The following is a 19,398-nucleotide window of genomic DNA, read 5'->3' on the forward strand; positions in this document are numbered from 1 at the left end:
GATCTTAGTTCACGTTGTCTCCAATATTTATCTATTTCTCATTAAAATAATTTTTATAGTAATTGCATATATTAAAGAGTTACTATCAAGTAATTCCTTGTAACTCTGACACATATGATTAATAAGGGTATTTTAAGAAAGATAAGATTTATTTACTACAAGTAACTAATTTAAATAACTTTTTTAAGCTCTCCAAATTAAATCAACTTAATCTTATATAGAGGATAGAAGGGAGTACATGAGAATTTTATATTAATTCTGGTCCTTAATATAAAAACTAGTTGACTAATTTGAATATATTAAGAAAGTTAGTTAAGTTAGTTATTTGTAATAAATAAATATTGTGTTTCCTAAAATATCTTACTAATTAAGTGTATTGGTTATAACTACTATTATTACAAGGACCATCTTGATAAAAAGTAGATAAACATAAGAGGTAGAGTAAATTAAAATTTTATATTTACAATTAAAATAAAAATCAAACAAATATTTATATGAAATATATGAGATAATATATGTGTGTAGCTGTTAACAGAGCCCTTCCACGCGTGGGATGATAAATTAAAAAACAAGCAATACAGTATATACGATTTATAAATTATTTAAGCGAACAGAGATTTATATTTTATAATTAGATTTTCATGTTAATTTCTATTATTATTAAAAAAATTACGAAAACCAAAAAAATAACGACGTGGATAAAGCAAACAACTGCCACGTGATGAAATAACACAGACGTGTCTGGCGCATCCTTTTCCGAAGTTGCTTGCTTATGATTCTTCTGGGTGCCTCTAATTTCTAGAGCTCCGAAAACAGTAAACCATGAAAGAGATCGGTTCTTCATCCCCAGCGTCGACGATGAACTCAGAGCGAAAGCACAAGACGACTTCGTTCGGGTCTCGCCTGAAGAAAAACTGCTTACTTGTCGTAGCTTCTTTGCAGGAAGGCCTTACATATGTAAAAGCCTTCTTCATCGGTCAGGTCTTAAAACTTCTTTTCCTCTCATTCGGATGTAATTTCTTTGCCTCTCTGACTCTCTCTCTCTCTTACCATTATTACATGCCGTCTTTGTGTTAACAAAAGCAGACAAAGATGATAAAGGCGAGAAATGAGGAGGAAGCATCCGTAGCGGAGCTTGAGACTGAGAAGATGCAGGTTGCGGCGGCTGACGCTGCGGAAGCGACCAAAACCAAGCTCAATAAATCATTGTAATTTTTCGTACAATAAAGCCTCCGTCCTTTCTATTCGTCGTTAGCGGAAAAAAAATGCGGAAAGTTCCCCTGATTTAATTCTGTTTTTAGTTGCGAATCTTTTTAGTTGCCCCTTTTATTTTCTAAAATGCTTACAAAGAATATGATGTGCTTAGATGGTGTTAATTTTGTGGACTCGGATTTGACCCTATTAATGGCTAGGAAAAAATATGGTTACTAAAAAAAATTATAAAATTATTCTGATTGAAAAACAGAAAAAATGGATCTCATCACTCTTATAAAACGGTGCAACACGCGAGTGAGGGGAAAAAGGACATCGGAGAAATATCTGGATATTTGATCATCACAGAAATATAAGAAATTTGATCTTAGTAGAATTAGACTGTCTAGGTTAGTGGAAGGGTGGAAACAAAAAGGGACAAACAAAAGCCAAATAATTGCAGCAACAAAATGGAACACTGTAAAGAATTCGTAATCTCCATTACCGAAGTTCTTTAGTTGAACTTGGTCACACTGTTCATACAAACACGTCTTCATTGTCATTTTAATTCTCTCTTATGAAGGGGAACTAGTGGCTTGTGGGCTTTCAAAGCGTATATAGTCATACATGATCCCTTCAAAAGGACCAGTAGCAGCAGCCTGCGTGAGATATAAAGTATTATCGCCTTTGATCAGAAAACGACCCGACACGCCAATGCTGTATAGCCTGTAGAGTCCATGGACTCCATGCCTAGCAATTGTGTTGTCCTTTCCAATCAAACCAGTCGTGAAGAGAGGAGGGTTTTGCTTCGGATCATTAACTCTAACCTATAAGTTAGATTAACAGAAGCTGAAATCACTCATCCAATTCATGGTATATTTCAGGAACAAGCGAAAATCTTTTTTTGGTAAGATTATGAACCTGTAATTCGGCTGCATTTGCAGTTGCGAGTGCCAGTCTTAACCTATACGTCCCACCTCCTACCACGTTATCAAGCTTGAACTTAATTTGCCAAGTAGTACCTTGGTAAGTTCCATCATCTTTTTTCCTGTATTTCATTCATCAGTGCCAACTTTTCTGTAAAAATATTTTTTTGAGCTATCTAGGTTCCCAAAAGAAAGCAACTGTAAGCAGTCATAAGGAACTAGACCTGGTGACTTGTGCAAAGAACCAATCGTTTCTATAGTCACTAACACCGACTGTATAAACCAAATCTTCCTTTGGATATAGTTCTGTGTACTTTTCCCACAAGCCATACTGCCTAAACCTGCAAATGTTGTTAACAACAAGCCCAGTGAATTTTGAAACTTTTGAGATTGAGTTTACGTGCAGAGTGCAACATCAGAGTGTACATCGCCTTCTGTAACAACGCCAACGTAAGCCAACTAAAGTAACTGAATTTTCTCATCTATACGCAAATAAGTAGCGTCCGCAAAGAGGGACTGACTTATCTGGATGGTTGACATATAGCTTGTTAATGTACATCGGATCAGGATCAGGAACACAGAATTCAGCAGCAGAGCGATCAGGAATGCCTATCTCCCATACGGTGGGACCCTCTCTTGGGGGCTCATAGACAATGTCACCAACATTGATTTCACAACCTGCATAGTGCTCATACAACATTAACAGACCACATCATACACCTGTATAAATGACTCATGCCCATGAAGAATTAAATGAAAGAACCTGGGGTGATGGTGAGGACAACATTGTTCCAGTATTCTCCGATGAAACCAGGAACCCATGCATAGAGATTATAATCCCCACTTCGTATGTTGTTAATGGAGAAGCAGCCTTCCTCGTTTGTTCTTGTCCAGAATTGGTATCCCTGATGGCAAATATCGCAGCATGATCACTACAGTTGTATATGTAATCAAAGTATTTCATTTCATGAACCAATGGGAACGATCTTTGGTCACCTTGCATTCTCTCTGCCATGACCCGGCGTCTCCAGGTGGGGCTAGTCCTACATATGCACCTTGTGCCATTATATAATCGTCACTCCGGCACCTGAAAATCGTTGCTTTTCACAGCTTCATATCAACCCTTTTAACTAATTATAAAAAATAAGAACTTGAGATCCTGTGGGGCAATGATAATGTGGGAGTTCGATGTTATATTACCTGTCTCGGACTCGTAGTGTGCCGCAAACACTGCCTCGTTGGTCAGACTTCTGATAATCCTCTGAATCTGGAAAATCATACGGCCAACTTTGAACTTGCTTCGTCATCTAAAAGGCCGATTTGGGGAGCCTCAGTTAGCGGGATTTCATTGTTATAATTTTCTGCTTGAAAGAAACTAAAAAGTGCAATAAAGTTGGTCTGCTTTTTTTCTGTTTAGACCAAATAAATTTTGTCTGCTAAAGAAACCTGATCTTTGGCATCCTCCCAGAGCCATCGTATGTCTTTATCATCCGACAAAGTGTTCAGATACACAAAGATTGGCCCGAATACTTTCTTCCAAGGCTCATTCGGTTTGAGTTTTAGAACTAGATCCTCCCCAGCATAATGAGCACTTAAGAACATCTGACACACCAAAAACAGGGCAAGGCATTTTGTTTCGGTCCTTGAAAGCTCGATAATAAAGTAATAACCGTGCAGGAACTAAAATTAAATGCTCTATTACGTTGACTTACAGCGAGGCTAAAGGGGCCCACATGAGAGGTGAGGTTCTGCTTAACGGGTCCCCCTGATCGGAATTCATTGCTAGGTATGATTACCCAGAACCCCATGGGAGCTTCGATTTCTTTTTCGGAGCTTATCCACCCATGCACCTTCAGATCTTTGTTTTCACTCGAGTACTGATACTTGTCATCCACCTTAATCACTCATTAACAAATTCTATTAATCGCGCAGAAGCATAATTGCTTTTCTGCTAATAATCGGTCAATAAATAGAGGAACACATTGGAATAAGCACTACCTCCCCCTTGAACTCTGGCTCTATAGGATTCACAAGTAAAACTGCTTCTGGGGGAGCAAGTTCTTTTCCTCTTCCTGGTAATCTATCGTCTGGAAGTGGCATGAATCTTTGCCTATTATCCGCTACGGCCATGTAATGATACCTACAAAAGTAAAGATACTCTTTCATTTATCTTTACACACACATACACATATAACATGTTGAGTACTAGGGAAAAAGGTCACGGGTGATGCAAAAGGTTACGCACGTGACAAGTAAAATACCTGTCTTTTCTCAGTTGGAAGACGATCCTTATCTGGGGTATGTTGAAAGCGGGCCACTCTTCTAGGTGCTCAAAAATGGCGTATGAGTAGAAGCCTGGGGAATTACGAAGCATGATATACCTGCAGTGCATCGGAGTCGTTAATGTAATTATCATCATAGAGTATTCCTGTATCCACAATTATGAGCAATAAGTTCAATCAACGGAATTTATAGGAATACCTCTTGTCTATATTTAATGCCGAAAGCTTTCCCTTCAGAGATGGATCCCACGTTCTTGCAAATGAGATCTCCACCAGTTCCTCATTTTCCACTATCACTCTGAAACTTGTTCCGATGACGCTGCAAGTCATAGCCGATATTCATCATGTCTTGATTTAAACCAGCTCATAACCAGGGAAAGAGTTAGAAACGCATGCATCTATATTTGGAGTGGAAAAGAATGGAAGAGTAAATTATATAACTTTTTTCTGTTTTCATCATAGCTTCTGCTTTCTTTCTGATTTTATGGGGTGCGGAAATAGTAAGATGCAAAATTTACATACCGCTCGAATGTACCGGTGGTTCCTGTGCTGCCTTCTTCACTCCAAACGACGTCCCAGTATCTAAAAATTCATTATTTTGAGTTGAATGAAAAGAAACAAACTAAAAATAGAACAAAAACAGGTCTAAAGCTGTACGTGTCCTGTGTGTGTGTGTGTAAATATACCCTCTGTTATCTCTTTGGTCAAGAACTTCAAGCAGATTATCAACGCCATTATATTGTATTCTTGTGACAAATCCTCCCGGTTTGGATAAGTATACTTTCACTATGCCATTATCCATCACCACCTGCAATTCAAATAATACATCGACGACTCAAAACAGCTTGATTTGCTATGAGATATCAAAAAGTTGAAAGAAGCAAATGGTTTCTTACATGACTGTCTCCTATATGCAGCTGAACTCCTTGCGTTGACATGGTGAATAATCGATCTTTGCTCGATACAAACTCTTTTTATCCTTCCGACGAAGTTAAGTTCTCTCCCTTGTAAACTTAGAAGTCAAAACTTATCTTCAGTTTGTGGACGAGAGTGAAGATCCAAACAATATATAAAGGAAAAGAATAGCTGGACGATAGAAAACGGATGGCGACTGAGCCTGGACTTAACTTTAAATAGAGGATACAATAAGCTGAACTACCAAGGGTTGATGGACTTATAATTCAATCCTGATTCACTTGTTTGGCACATAATGTTGAAACTTAAATAGCTTAAATGGATTAAATAATTTACAATAATTAAACACACAAAACTCGAAGTTATGAGTTCCTCAAGATTCTTGGTGTGATGAGAATTGTTCTCACATGTACTTAGGTAAAGCTGTTTGGCATGTGATTTCCCGTTAAAACTAGAAACCGACTAGTCTCGGCAGGCTTCAGGGGGAAAAAAGTGAAGGCAGAGAATTGCAGGCTGTTTGGCATGTGATTTTCGGTGAAAACCACAAATTTAACGTTTGTCAGGAAAAAGAATTAAGGCAGCACTTGCAGCTCTCACGGCTTTCCAAGCACAGGATCAACAAATTGATTTTTATAATAATAAAAAACTAACGAATATTACGGACGAAGATCATATATTACGATCATTACTAGTTATAGAAGAGGGCCCTTCTAAGCGAACATAATCATACAAAATCCCTTGAAAAGGACTTGTGTTTCTTGTTTGCTTTAGAAAAAAGCTATTGTTCCCCTGCACAAGTAGAGTGCCTTGTACATCAACGTTGAACAGCCAGTACAGCCCGTGAATTCCATGCCTAGCTATCGTGTTCTCCTTTCCAATCTCTCCACTCCAGAACAAAGGTGGGTTTGCTTCTGAGTTATTTACCCGAATCTGACAAGAACAATTAAACCCGAAAAAAAAAAAAAAAGAATTGTGAATTTGTAAGCATGAAGAGATATGCACAGAGCTCTGTGGAAAAATTTAGTATGAAGTGATATATACTTGCAGCTCAGCAGAGTGCACAGACGCCAGAGCCAGCAATTTGTAGGTCCCATTCGTATTCACATTATCGAGTTTGAAATTAATTCGCCATGTGGTTTCTTGGCATGTGTTGTTATCTTTCTTCCTGCGCAGTGGCAACAATTTTTTTGATACACTACCAAAAGGACAATATTTCCTCTATTCATATTTCACACATTTATGCATTTGAAAAAATAACGATGCCAAAAAAAAAAATCTGATTATGTATAATGTATAGGGCTCATATTATAATTATACTCATTTATTACTTCCCCTCTGTCTCACTGTGAACGCATGAACTAGTTTTACTGTAGTAAAATATAGACATTACCAAATTTGCCTTCAAGTAAAATGTGTCTTTAGCTGCATTTCACAGCTCTTCATTAAAAAGTTGGAAGACGGAGTGGAAGAGAATTACCTATTAACTTGAGCAAAGAACCAATCTTTCTTGTAGTCACTGACTCCTACGGTGTAGACCAAGTCTTCATTTGGATACAATTCTGCATACCTCTCCCACAATCCATATTGCCTCTACCTGCCAAATTTAGGGACTGTGATGCATATTTCTCCCTTTTACCGAAGTCAAAAGAAGATTCAAGTGATAATGGCGGACCAACAGTTCATAAACCCCAGCGAAAGAGAGAACATTCTGTGGTAAAATAGGAAAGATACACACCTTCTGTTTAATCATAACTATTATTTCAATTGGTAAGGAAACTAACCTATCTGGATGATTGACATAAAGTCTGTTAATGTACTTGGGATTTGGATCTGGGATATAGAATTCAGCTGCAGAGCGATCAGGGGTTCCTATTTCCCACAGTGTAGGGCCATCTCTTGGAGGCTCATAAACAAGTTCTCCCACATCATCTTCACAACCTACTTTACATATTTGTCCCATTCAATGATCTTAGACTTTAGTATAACAACACGGTATATTTGAGAATCTTAACTATTTCAGTTATGGGAAAAGGGAGAGCAACACATGGTTCACTTTCCAATTCTCCCAAACAGACTCTTTTAAGTGCTCATGAACCATGACTGAGAGAAAATATATGTATCAGACCTGAGGTTATGTTAATGACATTGTTATATCGATAATCGCCGATAAACCCAGTGACCCAGGAGTAAAGATTATATTGCCCGGGCCGTATGTCAGTGATTGTGAAGTAGCCTTTATCATCAGTGATGGTCCAAAACTGATAACCCTGCTAACACATACCAACTCGTATTAGTTTCCTTCTGTGTGGCGCAAGATTTCAGTTCTTCGCTTTAGAACAGAAAAACAAAGGAACTGAAATATCACCTTGCATTCTATCTGCCAAGATCCGGCATCTCCTACGGCAGCCAATCCCACATAAGCCCCACTCGCTGGGACGCACCCATCCGTGATAAACCTATTCAAAGTTTAAGTTCACTGATTAAGATGAAGATTTTACACATATACATACATGTAGAATGAGGTAAAGAAATATAGTTAGTGGGACAAAGACAGTAAATCATGTGCCAATACTTTTTTCTTTTGGTTGCTGAAAAGCATTCATCGATACTAAGAACTACGAGGAACAGAGAGAAACAACTGTATTATGACTGTGAAGAGATCATATGCCAGTAATCTGCCTTTAACCTTGCCTCGTTGGTCAGATGAGGGAAAGTGTTCTGAAGCTGGAAATGCATAGGGCCAGCTTTCAACTTCATTGTCTGCAATTTTATTTTTATCTATTGGAGTTCTTCCGTGACAAAGAACGTTGCATTTAACATGCGGACAGGAAAATGGAAAATAATGAACAAGAGAACCTGCTGTTTCGCGTCTTTCCACAACATGGTCGGGCTTTCTCCATTTTTTTTTTTTGACCAGCAAAGAGGCATTCATAGAAATATAAAAACAGGGAGTTCAACACGGAATAAAGAAAGCAATAACCGACAACAAACACAGGGAGCTAATAAAGACATAAATAACATTAGCCAATTCCCTCCCTTTCGGCCTCCAAGCTCCGCCGGTCACGATACACACCATCAAAGGCCTGTGCTTCACGAAGGATGATAGTAGCTAGAGGAGGTGGAGATTCAGTGATCAGACCGTTAGGTCCCACCTCCCTTGAAGCCAAAGCAGCCAAACAATCAGCTGCAGAATTGCCCTCTCGGGGAATGAGAGAGAAGGAGACAAAACTTCGTTCTTGCACAAGATCAGTGATTTCATTCAGCAGTCCATGAAGACTCCATGGGCAGTGACGAAAGGAGTACAGGCTCACAGCTTTATAGAGATCATGACAGTCCGTTTCAATAATTACAGATTGCCATTTCCACTCAGCAACTAATTTGGCTGCCTTACCTATTGCCAGCATCTCAGCGTGGAAGGCAGAGTAAGCCCTCACTTTTTCTGCCCAGCCCTTGATCAGCAGGCCCTCAGAGTTTCTGCAAACAATTCCTATACCTGCTTTCCCATTTTTCTCACAGAAGGCCCCATCACAATTTATCTTGATAGTATTACTTTGCGGTTTCCTCCACTTGTAGATTGTTTCGGTATCCACCAAGTTGGGTGCCTTTGGAAGCAGAGATTTTGCTTCCCAGAACTCCTCTATGGTTCTATTCGTCTTTTCTATGGCTTCTGAAGGGTTCGGAACGTTTTGTTCAAAGACCATACGGCATCTCAGCTTCCATATAACCCATAGCATAGAGGCCACGTACGCCTTACTGTAATCAAAGTCAGGATCTCTAATCATTAGTATCTCTTCCAGCCAGAGTCCCATGCTTTTGATATTTCTAGGAGAGACGTGGATTCCCATAGGGCCAGCCAAACCAAGCAGCCTTGACCCAATCACATAGCAGAAATAAGTGTTCAAGGGATTCAGTTTCATCACCGCACACAGGGCAAACGGGATTTGGAGCACAATTTCTCTTGAATAAAGCTTCTTTTGAGGCCAGTGCATTGTTTAAAATTCTCCAGATAAAGTTCTGTATTTTGGGCATAACTTTCAGTTTCCAGACTGTGGACCAGATTCTAGTGTCCACTTTCCCAGATGTTGATGCTCGAGCTATTCCTTTTTTGCTTTCAGAAGTAGCAACTTTTACTCTATACCCTGCTTTGACGCTATAGATCCCATCCTTTGCAGGAGCCCAAATCATCTTGTCATCACGCGGAAGGGTTGTAAGAGGGATTTTGACAATTAAGTCCATTGGCCATAGAATTAAGGTATGTGAAAATGACGTTTATCTAGTGCGATGGTGGAGATTGAGATGCAATGACGTTTATCTCCTCGCATAGGATTTTCATTTTTGTTGTTCCTTTTCTCTCATCCGCATCACGTGACACCCCATAGACGTCAGAATTTTCAGGAAAAAAAAAAATGTCAAGAGAGATTCATAGTTACAAACCATTGCCATAAACTTAAAAACCAAAAGATCCCTATCACTGAAAGAAAGAGCTTTACAAAAATCGCCTTAACGATGGATCTCACTGCATAATTATATTGTTTGCGTTTTAGAAAAGCTGCATAATAGAGATATTTTTAAGTGAAATAAAAACTTACTCAAATCTTATACTATCTCCCTTTTATCATTAATACAAGAACCAATTAACTAATTTGAGTAAAATATTTTTTCTAATCAAGTATATTGGCTAAAATTACCTTTATTATAAGGATTATCTTGAGAGAAAAAAAGATAAATATGACATACAAAGTAGATTGAGATCTTATATTTAGGACTAAAATAAAAGTCAAATGAGTTCTTATATTAAAGACCAAAGGTAGTATAAGAGTTAGTTTGACATTCATTTTGGTCATAAATATAAGACTTCAATTTATGTTATCTCCAATATTTATCTATTTCGTATTAAAATAATTTTTGTAGTAATTGCATATATTAAGGAGTTACATCAATAAGTAATTCCAATACATATGATTAATAAGGGTATTTTAAGAAAGATAAGATTTATTTACTACAAATAACTAATTTAAATAACTTTTTATGCTCTCCAAATTAAATCAACTGAATCTTATATTGAGGATAGAAGAGAGTACATGAGAATTTTATACTAACTCTGGTCCTTAATATAAAAGCTAGTTGACTTATTTGCATAGATTAAGAAAGTTAGTTGGATTAGTTATTTGTAATAAATAATTGTTATGTTTTTTAAAATATCTTTACTAATTAAGTGTATTGGCTATAATTACTATTATTAAAAGGACCATCTAAGTAAAAAATAAATAAACATAAAAAATAAAATAGATTAAAATTTTATATTTACAATTAAATAAAAATTAAATAAATTTTTATATCAAGAATAAAGTAGTGCGTGTGAGGATGTTAACAGAGCCCTTATACAGGTGGGATGATAAATGAAAAAAACAAGCAGTACAGTACATATGAGTTATAAATTATTCTATTATTATTAAAAAAATTTACGAAAACCAAAACAAATAAGGACGGGGATAAAGCAAACAACAGCCACGTGATGAAATAACACGGACGTGTCTGGTGCATCCTTTTCCGAAGTTGCTTGCTCGCTCATGATTCTTCTGGGTGCCTCTAATCCATAAAAGAGATCGGTTCTTCATCCCCAGCGTCGACGATGAACTCAGAGCGAAAGCACAAGACGACTTCGTTCGGATCTCGCCAGAAGAAAAACTGCTTACTATTCGTAGCTTCTTTGCAGGAAGGCCTCACATATGTAAAAGCCTTCTTCATCGGTCAGGTCTTAAAACTTCTTTTCTCCTCTCATTCGGATGTAATTTCTTTGCCTCTCTCTCTTTTACCATTATTACATGCCGTCTTTGTGTTAACCAAAGCAGACAAAGATGATAAAGGCGAGAAATGAGGAAGAAGCATCCGCAGCGGAGCTCGAGACTGAGAAGATGAAGGTAGCGGCTGCACACGCTGCGGAAGCGACCAAAACCCAGTTAGGAGGTTTTTAAATGAAAACTAAATTATAGTTTTAAAAATAATTTTACGATAACTCAAACACTCTCAAATCATTGTAATTTTTCGTACAGTAAAACCTCCGTCCTTTCTATCCGTCGTTAGCGGGAAAAAAAATCCGGAAAAGTCCCCTGCTTTAATTTTGTTTTTAGTTGCGAATCCTTTTAGTTGCCCTTTTTTTTTTCGAAAATACTTACAAAGACTATGATAGGGTTAGATGGTGTTAATTTTGTGGACGTGGATTTGACTAGAAGTGGGAAAGCGGCTGGTAGTATAGATACAAGCCAACCCGTGACAGTGCAGGCTTAAAACTGTGCGGGTTGAAATAATCCACACCTTAGTAAATACCAACCCGCCTTAATATTTTTTTTAATAAAAACTATTATTATATAGGTAGAGTTTAATTTGAAATCTTGAATTTGAGTAGGGGGTTATAATAAAATAATGTGAAAATTAATTTATAATTTAAGAAGATATTTTTAAAAAAATAACACATATTTTTTATAAATAATTAATTTAACTAGTTTTCTTATCCAAATTAATTAAGTAGATATTTTATGTATATATATATATAAGTATCACATGTTTATTTAATCTTATAAAGGCTTGCATAGTAACGGGACAAATAAATGAAAAATAAAAAATGAACGATGTTCTTTATATAACTACACATAGTCACAAACATATAAAGTGTTTAATTATATATATAATGATATGAATAAGACAATGTTTAATTGCTCATGTAGAATCTGAGGATCAAAATATTTTAATTACATTGTATAATATATTAAGAATTATATGAAAACTTAAAAAAAAAAAAAAAAGCAGGCTAGCCCGCCAACTCACGAGTTAAAGTAACCCGCACCTTGATGGGATGGCATTTTGCCAACCTAAGCCCGGGTTGGCCCGTATTACCAATTCTAGATTTGACCCTATTAATGGTTAGGAAAAAATATGCTTACTAAAAAAAATTATGAAATTATTCTGATTGAAAAACAGAAAAAATGGATCTCGTCACTCTTATGAAACGGTGCAACACGCGAGCAAGGGGAAAAAGGACATCAGAGAAATATTTGGATATTTGATCATTGGAGAAATACTACCTCCGGTCCTAATTATAAGAGTCAATTAACTAATTTGAAGAGATTAAGAAAATAAGTTAAGTTAGTTATTTATCCTAAATAAGTATTGTCTTTCCTAAAATATCCTTGTTAATTAAGTGTATTGACTAGAACTATCATTGTTAGAAGGGTTACTTTGGAAAAAAATATATAAATATGAGAGACAAAGTGGATTGGGATCTTATATTTAGGACCAAAATAAAAATCAAACAGGATTTTATATTAAGGACTGGAGGTAGTATAAGATATTTGATCATCGGAGAAATATAAGATATTTGATCTCGGTAGAATTAGACTGTCTGGGTCAGTGGAAGCTGAGAAACAAAAAGGGACAAACAAAAGCCAAATAATTGCAGCAAGAAAATGGAACATTGTAAAGAATTCGTAATCTCCATCACTGAGGTTGTCTAGTCGAACATGGTCACACTGTTTAAACAAACACGTCTTCATTGTCATTTTAATTTTCTCCTATGAAGGGGAACTTGTGGCTTGTGGGCTTTCAAAGCGTATATAGTCATACATGATCCCTTCGAAAGGACCAGTAGCAGCAGCCTGCGTGAGATATAAAGTATTATCGCCTTTGATCAGAAAACGACCCGACACGCCAATGCTGTATAGCCTGTAGAGTCCATGGACTCCATGCCTAGCAATTGTGTTGTCCTTTCCAATCAAACCAGTCGTGAATAGAGGAGGGTTTTGCTTCGGATCATTAACTCTAACCTATAAGTTAGATTAACAGAAGCTGAAATCACTCATCCAATTCATGGTATATTTCAGGAACAAGCGAAAATCTTTTTTTGGTAAGATTATGAACCTGTAATTCGGCTGCATTTGCAGTTGCGAGTGCCAGTCTTAACCTATACGTCCCACCTCCTACCACGTTATCAAGCTTGAACTTAATTTGCCAAGTAGTGCCTTGGTAAGTTCCATCATCTTCCTTCCTGTATTTCATTCATCAGTACCAACTTTTCCGTAAAAATATAAAAACAGAGGTATATGTTTTTTTTTTTTTGAGCTATCTAGGTTCCCAAAAGAAAGGAACTATAAGCAGTCATAAGGAACTAGACCTGGTGACTTGTGCAAAGAACCAATCGTTTCTATACTCACTAAAACCGACTGTATAAACCAAATCTTCCTTTGGATATAGTTCTGTGTACCTTTCCCACAAGCCATACTGCCTAAACCTGCAAATGTTGTCAACAAAAAGCCCAATGAATTTTGAAACTTTTGAGATTGAGTTTACGTGCAGAGTGCAGCATCAGAGTGTACATCGCCTTCTGTAATAACGCCAACGTAAGCTAACTATAATAACTGAATTTTCTTATCTATACGCAAATAAGCAGTGTCCGCAAAGACTCAGACAGGGACTGACTTATCTGGATGGTTGACATATAGCTTGTTTATGTACATCGGATCAGGATCAGGAACACAGAATTCAGCAGCAGAGCGATTAGGAATGCCTATCTCCCATAGGGTGGGACCATCTCTTGGGGGCTCATAGACAATGTCACCAACATTGATTTCACAACCTGCATAGTGCTCATACAACATTAACAGACCACATCATACACCTGTATAAATGACTCATGCCCATGAAGAATTAAATGAAAGAACCTGGGGTGATGGTGAGGACAACATTGTTCCAGTATTCTCCGATGAAACCAGGAACCCATGCATAGAGATTATAATCCCCACTTCGTATGTTGTTAATGGAGAAGCAGCCTTCCTCGTCTGTTCTTGTCCAGAATTGGTATCCCTGATCTCAAACATTGCAGCTTGATCACTACAGTTGTATATGTAATCAAAGTATTTCATTTCATGAACCAATGGGAACGATCTTTGGTCACCTTGCATTCTCTCTGCCATGATTCGGCATCCCCAGGTGGGGCTAGTCCTACATATGCACCTTGTGCCATTATATAATCGTCACTCCGACACCTGAACATGGTTACTTTTCACAGCTTCATATCAACCCTTTTAACTTATTATAAAAAATAGGATTAAGGTGCGACCAGTATCCTAAACTATTTTCTCTGCGTCCAGTATCCTAAAGTAATTTTTCGTGTCTCTAGTGTTCTAAACTAATTAATATGATGTACTCATATCTCAGGTTGACAGAAATGTTATGTTTGACTGTTAATTCCATGACTCAGCTCAAAATTGACCCCAAATATCCTACATGGTTGACACATAGGTAGTTGTAGTGGGACGAACCATAAATCTGGTGAACGATGCGGTAGGCCTACTTTGGATCGGGAATTGGCATCTTTGCCAACTAGGACTCCAAGGAGGTGCCTTGACTCCACTCCTTGACATCTTTGGTAGAAATTTGATACCGACTGCAATGGAGAACGAGTAACCTAAATAGAAAAGTTCACAGTTACGGCTTCGTGTTGGAGAATAATATCCAAGCACGCAATCATCTTGTTGATCATCAGTACTACTTGGGGAGATCAGGTTCATCGGAGAGAGTGCTGGTGGTTGGCAGTGGCAGAAAGGATGGCGGGAGAGTAGCGACGCCATCAGAGGGATTTGAAATGTTGACGTTAGGGAGTAGCACTGTGCAGTGTGGCACCACTAAAAGGAAACTCCTCAGTTTTATACCATTGTAGGGCTTGTTTGGATTGCCGTTTGGAATGCCAAAACACACGGAAAAGCATGAAACTGAGGTTTGTGGCTTATTGCAGCTCAGAAGATTGTTTGGATTGAACTTCGTTTCTAACTGACTTATGAAAAAAAGTAACTTTTCTAATTGACTTATCCAACACAATCTGGATCAACTTTTCTAACTGACTTGTGGAAAAATTGTGCAAAGCTTACGATCTAATTAGTTGTGTGATTCTATTTACTTTAATTAGAGACCAAATAAATTTTAATTTATATTCATGTTTGTTCATTATGTATATTTAATTAATTATCTACAATATATTTTCAAATTTTCTCTGTAACAAATATTTTTATTTTATAATTTTACAAATAAACTATTTATATTTTATCATAATAATTTTACGTGTCTCTTTAAATTATTATCATATTAAAAATATAAAATTTCAAACACTACTCCATATCCTTTTCAGTCATTTTACAACTAAACTAACTTTTCTATTAATCATCCAAACAACTTTTAACTTTTTCAACTGACTTTTTAAAAGCATCTATCCAAACATAAATTGCATTACACTAACTCACTTTTACTCTAACTTCAGTTACAAAAGTCAGTTAGGTTAGAAGTCAGTTTTGCCCAACGCTAATCCAAACATACCCGCAGATTGAAGGACGAAGGAGAAAACGAAGAGCCAACATCCACCATCGTTCTCACCAGAGTTGCCGTTGTCTTTCATCGTCCTTGTAGAAGTCACCGTCTACTAAGATATTTAATTTGGAGAGCTTAATAATTTCTTTTAAAAACAAAAGCCACGTCATCAGTTTATGTGTGTAGCTAGCTAAGATTATTTTGGCCAAATTAGAGCTGAGTCACGCGTTAACAGTCAAACATTATGTTTCTGTCAGTTTGGGATATAGATACATCAAAAATTATTAGACGTACCTAAAAAAATAATTCGGAGTGCTGGGTGTACCTTGATCCTAAAAAATAAGGACTAGAGATCCTGTGGGGCAATGATAATGTGGGAGTTCGATGTTATATTACCTGTCTCGGACTTGCAGTGTGCCACAAACACTGCCTCGTTGGTCAGACTTCTGATATTCCTCTGAAGCTGGAAAATCATAAGGCCAACTTTGAACTTGCTTCGTCATCTAAAAGGCCGATTTGGGGCGTCTCAGTTAGCGGGATTTCATTGTTATCACTATCTGCTTGAAAGAAACTAAAAAGTGCAATAAAGTTCGTCTGCTAAAGAAACCTGATCTTTGGCATCCTCCCAGAGCCATCGTATGTCTTGATCATCCGACAAAGTGTTCAGATACACAAAGATTGGCCCGAATACTTTCTTCCAAGGCTCATTCGGTTTGAGTTTTAGAACTAGATCCTCCCCAGCATAATGAGCACTTAAGAACATCTGACACACCAAAAACAGGGCAAGGCATTTTGTTTCGGTCCTTGAAAGCTCGATAATAAAGTAATAACCGTGTAGGAATTCAAATTAAATGCCCTATTACGTTGACTTACAGCGAGGCTGATGGGGCCCACATGAGAGGTGAGGTTCTGTTTAACGGGTCCCCCTGATCGGAATTCATTGCTAGGTATGATTACCCAGAACCCCATGGGAGCTTCGATTTCTTTTTCGGAGCTTATCCACCCATGCACCTTCAGATCTTTGTTTTCACTCGAGTACTGATACTTGTCATCCACCTTAATCACTCATTAACAAATTCTATTAATCGCGCAGAAGCATAATTGCTTTTCTACTAATAATCGGTCAATAAATAGAGAAACACATTGGAATAAGTACTACCTCCCCCTTGAACTCTGGCTCTATAGGATTCACAAGTAAAACTGCTTCTGGGGGAGCAAGTTCTTTTCCTCTTCCTGGTAATCTATCGTCTGGAAGTGGCATGAATCTTTGCCTATTATCCGCTACGGCCATGTAATGATACCTACAAAAGTAAAGATACTCTTTCATTTATCTTTACACACACACACACACACACACACACACACATTTAACATGTTGAGTACTAGGGAAAAAGGTCACGGGTGATGCAAAAGGTTACGTACGTGACAAGTAAAATACCTGTCTTTTCTCAGTTTGAAGACGATCCTGATCTGGGGTATGTTGAAAGCGGGCCACTCTTCTAGGTGCTCAAAAATGGCGTATGAGTAGAAGCCGGGGGAATTGCGAAGCATGATATACCTGCAGTGCATCGGAGTCGTTAATGTAATTATCATCATAGAGTATCACTGTATCCACAATTATCGAGCAATAAGTTCAATCAACGGAGTATATAGGAATACCTCTTGTCTATATTTAATGCCGAAAACTTTCCCTTCAGAGATGGATCCCACGTTCTCGTAAATGAGATCTCCACCAGTTCCTCATTTTCCACCATCACTCTGAAACTTGTTCCGATGACGCTGCAAGTCATAGCCGATATTCATCATGTCTTGATTTAAACCAGCTCATAACCAGGGAAAGAGTTAGAAACGCGTACGTCTATATTTGGAGTGGAAAAGAACGGAAGAGTAAATTATATAACTTTTTTCTGTTTTCATCATAGCTTCTGCTTTCTTTCTGATTTTATGGAGTGTGGAAATAGTAAGATGCGGAATCAAAGAGGCAAAATTTACATACCGTTCGAACGTCCCGGTGGTTCCTGTACTTCCTTCTTCGCTCCAAACGACGTCCCAGTATCTAAGAATTCATTATTTTGATATGCATGAAAAGAAACAAACTAAAAATAGAACAAAAACAGGTCTAAAGCTTTACGTGTCCTGTGTGTGCGTACCCTCTGTTATCTCTTTGGTTAAGAACTTCGAGCAGATTATCAACGCCATTATATTGTATTCTTGTGACAAATCCTCCCGGTTTGGACAAGTACACTTTCACTATGCCATTATCCATCACCACCTGCAATTCAAATAATACATCGACGACTCAAAACAGCTTGATTTGCTATGAGATATCAAAAAGTTGAAAGAAGCAAATGGTTTCCTACATGACTGTCTCCTATATGCAGCTGAACTCCTTGCGTTGACATGGTGAATAATCGATCTTTGCTCGATACAAACTCTTTTTATTCTCCAAGAGCCCTCATTAACCTGACTTTACATGTTATGTTTTTAAGGTCTCTTTTTAATTAAGCTTCTGTTTGGTTTGGTTTGGTTTTCTTCAACCAAAGGCTAAGCATTGTGTCCTTTATTGTGGGGTTTCATGGTTATTTCTTTACTCTGTCGCTAATGTAGCCGAGTGCGTTTTGATGTTCTGGGGAAACAAACGGCATTAAATATATGCGTGCCAACACTGAATAGCGAAACAGAAAGAAAATGCGATCTAAAATCTATTAAAGTCAATATCAAATCTGCCTGTTGGTCTTGTGTTCCCCGTTTAAATTTCACAAGGGTCACTATCGAAGTTTGACAACTGCATTTGTAATTTCAGGTAATCCTTATCAGGTCTTTATGGAAAAATATATAATACTGTGCTCCTTTTTCTCCAATCCAACATAATATTTTTATTTCCTTTTTCTTTTGCCAAAATACTCCCTTTGGATCGCAGCATAGAGTGATGTTAATTAATTTGTGGTTCTTAAAAATTGTTAGTTAAAACACTATTTTTCTTAATAATTTTATATCTTTCCAATTTTACCCTTGTATCGAATAAATGTCTACATTTACATAGTTAACTCCTTTTAAAGCACCCCTCTTTCATTATATATATGAAGTACTAATCAATGCAAGGTATTGCTGGAAAAAATTATACTGTAAATTGTTCTGGATCAAATAGAGCGTTTGGTATCATGAACCAGAGTATGTATCTTCACTGGAAAACCAACACATGGGCGAAGCTAAATTTAGTCCTTACATATTTAAGAATTTTTGTCCTTCCTATGAAGCTAAATTCTCTCCCTTGTAAACTTAGAAGTCAAAACTTCATCTTTAGTTTGTGGACGAGAGTGAAGAACCAAACAATATATAAAGGAAAGGCATAACTGGACGATAAAAAACGGATGGCGACTGAGCGTGAACCTAACTTCAAATAGAGGATACAATAAGCTGAACTACCAAGGGTTGATGGACTTATAATTCAATCTTGATTCATTTGTTTGGCGCATAATGTTGAAACTTAAATAGCTTAAATGGAAGAGCCTTAAATGGATTAAATAATTTACAATAATTAAACACACAACTGGAATTATGAGTTGCTCAACATTCTTGGTGTGATGAGAATTGTTCTCATATGTAGTTAGGTAAAGCTGTTTGGCATGTGTTTTCCCGTTAAAACTAGAAACCGACTAGTCTTGGTAGGCTTCCGGGGGAACAGAGAATTGCAGGCTGTTTAGCATGTGATTTTCGGTCAAAAGCACAAA

General features: G+C 37.3%; 4 protein-coding genes across 5 annotated transcripts; 1 reads left to right on the plus strand and 3 right to left on the minus strand.

Moving 5' to 3' along the window:
* The first annotated feature begins 728 nt into the window (after nt 1-728).
* LOC114757258 (uncharacterized) lies at nt 729-1,324 on the plus strand. Its single transcript, XM_028946252.1, has 2 exons — nt 729-981; nt 1,087-1,324. The coding sequence occupies exons 1-2, from the start codon at nt 823-825 to the stop codon at nt 1,210-1,212; spliced, it is 285 nt and encodes a 94-aa protein (XP_028802085.1). The 5' UTR covers nt 729-822; the 3' UTR covers nt 1,213-1,324.
* A 186-nt stretch (nt 1,325-1,510) lies between these two features.
* On the minus strand, nt 1,511-18,201 carry LOC114757310 (rhamnogalacturonate lyase-like). Of its 2 annotated transcripts, XM_028946314.1 has the most exons (16): nt 18,084-18,201; nt 5,296-5,351; nt 5,086-5,207; nt 4,922-4,981; nt 4,599-4,718; nt 4,379-4,498; nt 4,116-4,257; nt 3,830-4,012; nt 3,564-3,719; nt 3,318-3,424; nt 3,114-3,204; nt 2,881-3,022; nt 2,639-2,795; nt 2,342-2,458; nt 2,113-2,239; nt 1,511-2,018 (listed from the first exon to the last, which is right to left on the minus strand). In XM_028946314.1, exons 2-16 carry the CDS (start codon nt 5,335-5,337, stop codon nt 1,767-1,769), a joined length of 1,938 nt encoding a protein of 645 aa, XP_028802147.1. In that variant the 5' UTR covers nt 5,338-5,351; nt 18,084-18,201; the 3' UTR covers nt 1,511-1,766. The 2 variants fall into 2 exon arrangements, with proteins under 2 accessions (XP_028802147.1, XP_028802146.1); XM_028946313.1 differs by lacking the exon at nt 18,084-18,201 and having other exon boundaries at nt 5,296-5,384.
* LOC114757321 (uncharacterized) lies at nt 5,968-8,214 on the minus strand. The gene is made up of 8 exons (XM_028946327.1): nt 8,171-8,214; nt 7,887-7,952; nt 7,680-7,770; nt 7,440-7,581; nt 7,092-7,252; nt 6,792-6,904; nt 6,356-6,479; nt 5,968-6,244 (listed from the first exon to the last, which is right to left on the minus strand). Exons 1-8 carry the CDS (start codon nt 8,212-8,214, stop codon nt 5,984-5,986), a joined length of 1,002 nt encoding a protein of 333 aa, XP_028802160.1. The 3' UTR covers nt 5,968-5,983.
* On the minus strand, nt 12,680-18,164 carry LOC114757311 (probable rhamnogalacturonate lyase C). Its single transcript, XM_028946315.1, has 15 exons — nt 18,028-18,164; nt 17,818-17,939; nt 17,664-17,723; nt 17,327-17,446; nt 17,106-17,225; nt 16,827-16,968; nt 16,541-16,723; nt 16,275-16,430; nt 16,064-16,170; nt 14,262-14,352; nt 14,029-14,170; nt 13,787-13,943; nt 13,482-13,598; nt 13,229-13,355; nt 12,680-13,134 (listed from the first exon to the last, which is right to left on the minus strand). The coding sequence occupies exons 1-15, from the start codon at nt 18,067-18,069 to the stop codon at nt 12,883-12,885; spliced, it is 1,938 nt and encodes a 645-aa protein (XP_028802148.1). The 5' UTR covers nt 18,070-18,164; the 3' UTR covers nt 12,680-12,882.
* Nucleotides 18,202-19,398: the final 1,197 nt, after the last annotated feature.

Source organism: Neltuma alba, unplaced genomic scaffold (genome assembly GCF_004799145.2).
Source record: "Neltuma alba isolate B1F8T4 unplaced genomic scaffold, ASM479914v2 tig00010592_pilon, whole genome shotgun sequence".
NCBI classification, from domain to species: Eukaryota; Viridiplantae; Streptophyta; class Magnoliopsida; order Fabales; family Fabaceae; genus Neltuma; species Neltuma alba.